The sequence below is a fragment of the Castanea sativa genome, chromosome 2 (assembly GCF_040712315.1).
Source record: "Castanea sativa cultivar Marrone di Chiusa Pesio chromosome 2, ASM4071231v1".
NCBI lineage: Eukaryota > Viridiplantae > Streptophyta > Magnoliopsida > Fagales > Fagaceae > Castanea > Castanea sativa.
In genome coordinates, this window is record NC_134014.1 from 8,761,623 (window position 1) to 8,767,139 (window position 5,517).

The window sequence follows — 5,517 nt, forward strand, 5'->3', positions numbered from 1 at the left end:
TAAGTAATAAGATTCCGCCTAGACGGATGTACATTACTGACGTAGCCAAAAGATTATTTCATCTTCTATGGTCGTCATGGCACATCATGACGACCACAGAATCCGAGGGCATCTGATGGGACTGACGAAATCAACTACTAACGAGAGTAAGGCACTTGATGGGACTGACGAGATCAACTACCGACGAGACTAAGGCATCTGATGGTACTGACGAGACCGCTCTCTGAGACGAGCCTAAGCAAGTATCCACGTCACCGACGAGGATATCAGGATCATTCAATGCCACCAATAATACCCCAGACGGTTACAGGATCAGCTGAACAAACCTTTGAAGGCATATTAAAACCCCATTACTCAGCAAGAAGCGTTACTAAAAGAGGCATTAAAGTCACAATAACTGCCACAACGGCTAGAATCTAGAACAACATATATAAAGCCCACGCATTGCCAACAGAAGGTACGAACACAGTTACAAGATATCCCTAATCATTCTTATAGTCTATTATTATAAACTCCCTTGTACTAACTTTGACATCGGAGGCGTTGTGGCAGGCACCACACCGGTGACCATTCCAGAGAATTTCTTCCTCCGTCGCGACACAAGCAGACCTCTAGTCCCGTCTGGACGACCTCACTACAATTGGCGAACTCGTGATTCATCAGTCTGGTCCCGTCTGGACGACCTCACTACAACTGACGAACCCATGATTCATCAGCAGGAATTTGAAATTCGTGAAGGATAAGTTCCAAGGATCCCTAAATGTGATTAAGGGTCTGTGTGGTAGTTCTACTAATAGCCACCCCATCATCTTTCACTGGGCCAATTTGAAAGGTGGCAACCTCAATTTGGTGGAGTTATGTGATCAAGCAGGTCACTTGAGTTGGCATTCTCCTCAGGCGTTCAACCCTCAGTTTGCGTGTGATTCTGTGTTGGCCTCATTCCTCAGCTCCTCGAGGAATACTTTTGATCTTCGTAGGGGAGATGAAGGTAGCTTCACATATTTGGCCTATATCTCATGGCTTCCAGTACCCTTCTCTAGTGGTCCCAGGTATAGTCATTACTCAGCACACCAAGTCCTTAGGCAACTTGGTTTTGACCAGGACATCCCACCGATGTTCAAGGAAGTGGTGCCTTCTCTTCCTTCCCTAGATCCGTTTCTGTGGTCTCAAGCTTTTTTTATATTGGTCACGTAGGAGCCTTCAATTTGTGGTGCCAAACTCCCAGAGGGGAGTCTTTGCTTCTAGTGGTTTTGCTGGCTTTTGGAGAAGAGTTCAAAAATCCTTTTTAGATTTCATTGGCTTTAGTAAGATTGCAAGGGTTCCTGATTCCGATATTTTCTCTACCCCCACTTACAACAAATGTCTATTCCTTCCCACTGCTGGCATTGTTTCTCCTACAATAAGTAGCAAGACAGGATTTGCAGAGTGGCATGCTGCCAGGGACGGTTGGGTATGTTATGCGTAAGATTTCCTTGAGGTTTGATTAGGATGTGACCTTATTATGGGCACCTCTCTTGGTGTGCCTATCAGATGAGGGGTGATGAAGGCAATTGGTGCTACGACCCCTGTTGGTAAAGGCAAAGAGAAGCAGATTAAATAGGAATCTGTCAAAAGGGTCAAGCTTGGAAGAAAGCGTTGAGGGTGGTGAAGTTGGCCCTGAGACTAAGAAAAGGAAGATTGTTAGATCCTGCAAGCAGTTAGTCATTTTTTAGGAAACCGAGAGAGTGGACCCCTCTTCAGTTGGGAAGGAAGTTGGCCACCTTTTAATTCCAAAGATCCGAGTGAAGACTAAGGTAGAGTCTTCTCTCTCCCAGGTTCTTGTGAGTTCTTTAGCCTAGGGTTCTTCGGGGTCCTTTGGTTTCACACCCCAGTTTCCCTTAGGACCCTTTGGGCATACTTGTAGTAAGCAAAGGGCCATTGAAGAACCTATAGAGAGAGAGAGAGAGAGAGAGAGAGAGAGAGAAGGGCAAGGCTTCTTTCCTTCTTCTCTCCTTTTTTTTTTTGACATCTGCCCATACTAGTTTAATGTTCCTGTTGTGTTTCTCTTCCCCCTTCTTTTTTTTAACTAATGAATGGTCAATTTTCTCTTGCAGACCAAGCGTAAGTTAAACCCCAAGTGGGGCAAGAGTCAGTCGTCTGGTGATGATGTGGTATGGTTTTCCTTGTGCATTTTACTGCACGCTTTTCTTTCCTTTTTTGGTGCTGTGTACACATACGTTCTGTGATGTTCTACCACATACTTCACTTTTCCTTTTGCAGGTTGAGGTACCTCCTCCCACAACTGGTGGGAGGCTAGTGAAAGAAGTGGGTACAGCTCAATATGTTGCTGCTTTAGGCATGGAAGAGGAGCTCCCTAGTGGTGATTTGGCTCAGGAGGTCAAGCAGGCAGTGGAGGATGTCTAGCCCATTCTGCCCTCTGTTCTTCTAGCTGTTCAGGACCCCAAAACTTTCCAGCCTCCTATTTTCCAAGATCCGTGCAGACTCTTAGTCCTACCAAAACTTTGCCACTAGAGCCCACTACTGAGCCTGCATTAGGCAAAGAGTCCTTGGGGGGTGCGCCTTCCATCATACAAGCAGGTGAGCCTCACCTATTCTTTATTAATGCTTATCGTTATCTCCTTTATATTTTCTTTTTGAGAGCTCTTGTTCCCTTTTCCTCTTTTAGGTCAAACTAGCGCTCAATCTCCTTCTAAGATCGCCCCTTCTTTGGAGTCAGAAGATTCTGAAGGTGCATACTGCTCACCATCGTTATATTCTTCCCCCTTCTTCCTTTTTTATTGTTTACATATTTCCTATGGCGAAGCTCCTGGTGTCCTTCCCTTATTTTAGCAATTTTGCCAAAATTTCCTCACCTTTTCTCCAATGTGCTGTGTGTTCCTTCACAAAGTCCTCTAAGAAGTCAGAGGAGCAAGAGGAGGAGGCTCTGCCACTGAAATCTGATACTGGTTCTTTAGCTTTTCTTTGCTTTTCACTTTATTTATTTTTTTCTTTTCTTCTTTTCCCCTCTCAACTTTGTTTGCTTCTACAGGTGTAGACATAGGTGCGAACGATGTTGAGCTTATAGGTGCTGAGGTAGTTGTGGAACCTGCTCCCAATGTCCCGGCTGTTAAAGCTCAAGCAAGGATCCCCTAAGTCATCCAGAGGGTTGAAAGTTCTTTACTTCCTGAGGGTGGAGACACAACAATGGGGGAGGCTCCAAGGATAACTGTCTCAGATCCTGGCTCAGGGCTCTCTGCCTTCTTGTCCCGATTTGATTCCCTGGAGTTCAACAGCCTTCCCGCGAGCCATTTTCATAGTTTTGGACCTTCTTACAGCAACTTCCTCAGATTTTCTGTGCCCGTTGAAGGGCTGCCACTACTGGATGAGCTGTTTAAAGCTCATGGGGACTTTACCAGTGGGTTCAAGGGAGGCGTATTCCTAGGCAATATCCTAATGGAGCTTTTATGTGTTGTGCTGATCTCTTTGAGGGACTCTTCTCTTGACTCTTTATCTAAAGAGAAGCTTTTGGAGTGGAGAGGAGTGGTGCAGGATCTTATAGAAGCCAAGTTCAACCTATCCTTTATGCTGGAGTATTTGCATTCCTTAGCCCACCTGCTATTCCAGAGACAGGCCTCCAGGACTCTTGATGTTGAAATTGCTACTGATGAGGAGGCTTTAGCTCGTGCCCATAAGGCGTTGCAAGAATTGAAGGTCAAGAAGCAGTAACTTCTTTCCTCATCAACTGCTCTTGTGCTCCCTCCAGGAGGCTTTTGCTGACTGGCCTCATGCCTTAGCCCCCTTTTGTTTGCCCCCTTTCTTTCAAACAATCACAGTTGTATAAGTTTATCTTTGGCATCCTTTGCTAGTACCTCTCTCTTCTCCTTCTAGCCACCTCTTGTTCTTCGTCTAACCTTTCCAGCTCTGCCATCCTCCTTTCGCTGTTTGCGCTATCTGTGCCTTCTTGAATTTCTTTGAGTACTACTCTTGGTGTAAGGATGACTAGTTCTACGGGACTGATGGCTTCTGTCCCATAAACCAGGGAAAATGGTGAGAACCCTGTGATTGTTTTCAAGGAACTCCTACATGCTTAAAGTACATCTGTCAGGTGATTGCTCCATTTTCCTCCATATTCATGCTTCAATTTCTTGAGGATTTTTAGTATCACCTTGTTAGTAGCCTCTGCTTGACCATTTCCTTGTGGATAATATGGTGTGGACCTCTCGTGCTTGATGTAATAGGCCTCCGTCAAGTTCTTCATGTCTTTATTTATAAATGGAGTTCCATTGTTAGTGATTAGCCTTCTGGGGATCTCGAACATTGTGATGATATGTTCCCTAATGAAATTTGCCACGGCCACTCTAGTGGCCTTTTTCAAGGGGATGGCCTTCGCCCACTTTGTAAAATACTCGGTGGCTACCAAGATCCATATGCAGCCATTGGAGAGAGGGTTTATGGGTCTTATAAGGTCGAGCTCCCAAGTGTGGAAGGGCCATGGTGTTGTCATATCTTGCAGTACATTTGGATATGTATGGATTGCGTCTCCAAGTACTTGGCATGCATGACATGCTTTAACCAGCTCCTTGGAGTCCGTTTTCATTACGGGCCAATAGTACCCCAACTACAGCAACTGCCTGTAAAGCCTTCTTTTTCCTAGGTGACTTCCACAGTCACTGGAGTGGACTTCCCTGGCCTCCCTAGGCCCTAGGCATCTTAAGGGATCCCTACTATACCATTTTTTGAACAAGATGCCGTTCTGCAAGAAGTATTTGATGGAGAGTTTCCTAAGCTGGTGCGCCAATGTCCTATTAGCTGGTAGGATCCCTTGAGCCAAGTATTCCATGAATGGAGTTCTCCAGTCTTCTGTCACAAACATGTCATGAATGGAGTTCTCCAATCTTGTTGCTCGTGGAGATGTTGTGGTAGCAAGGATTGAAAGTGCAAATAATCTAGCAGATCTCTTTACCAAAGCCTTTCCTCAAAGGACTTTCGAGTCACATTTGGAGGGAATGGGAGTTAGATTAGTGCACAATAGTCTTTAGGGCAAGTGGGAGATTGTTAGGATTAGTGCTCTTAAATCCTATTGTATGATGCTATGTATGATATTATGTATGACATTATGTATGATATTGTGTATGACTTAATATTGCGATTAATAAAGTTGTTTTATTATTATCTAAAATAATGGTAACATGAATATTTGGACATTATCATATAGTCCATGAGATGCATAGTATGTGATTTCTGTGAAAAGTCACAGAAAATATAAAACACAAGTTCTTTGTAAACTCATAATTTATAGTTCATAGTCGGTGATGAAATTGGGCATTTCATTTGCGAAGACTATAACGTATCAACTAAGACGATTTGTCTTAACCATGGGAGACTTCTAGTTAATATGTTGATATATTTTAAAAGTTAAGACATATTGAATCGAACCGCTGTGAGATTTATTATTCTCCTAACGATTGTCAAATGAATAATAAATCTCACGACTTCTATTTACATGAACTCTTAATTCTGAGAGGATAATGGACCTGA

At 43.9% G+C, this 5,517-nt stretch overlaps 1 protein-coding gene across 1 annotated transcript; it reads left to right on the plus strand.

Annotated features, from left to right (window-relative positions):
* Positions 1–3,183: 3,183 nt before the first annotated feature.
* LOC142624836 (uncharacterized) lies at positions 3,184–3,705 on the plus strand. Its single transcript, XM_075798576.1, has one exon. The coding sequence runs from the start codon at positions 3,184–3,186 to the stop codon at positions 3,703–3,705; it is 522 nt and encodes a 173-aa protein (XP_075654691.1).
* The last annotated feature ends 1,812 nt before the right edge of the window (positions 3,706–5,517 follow it).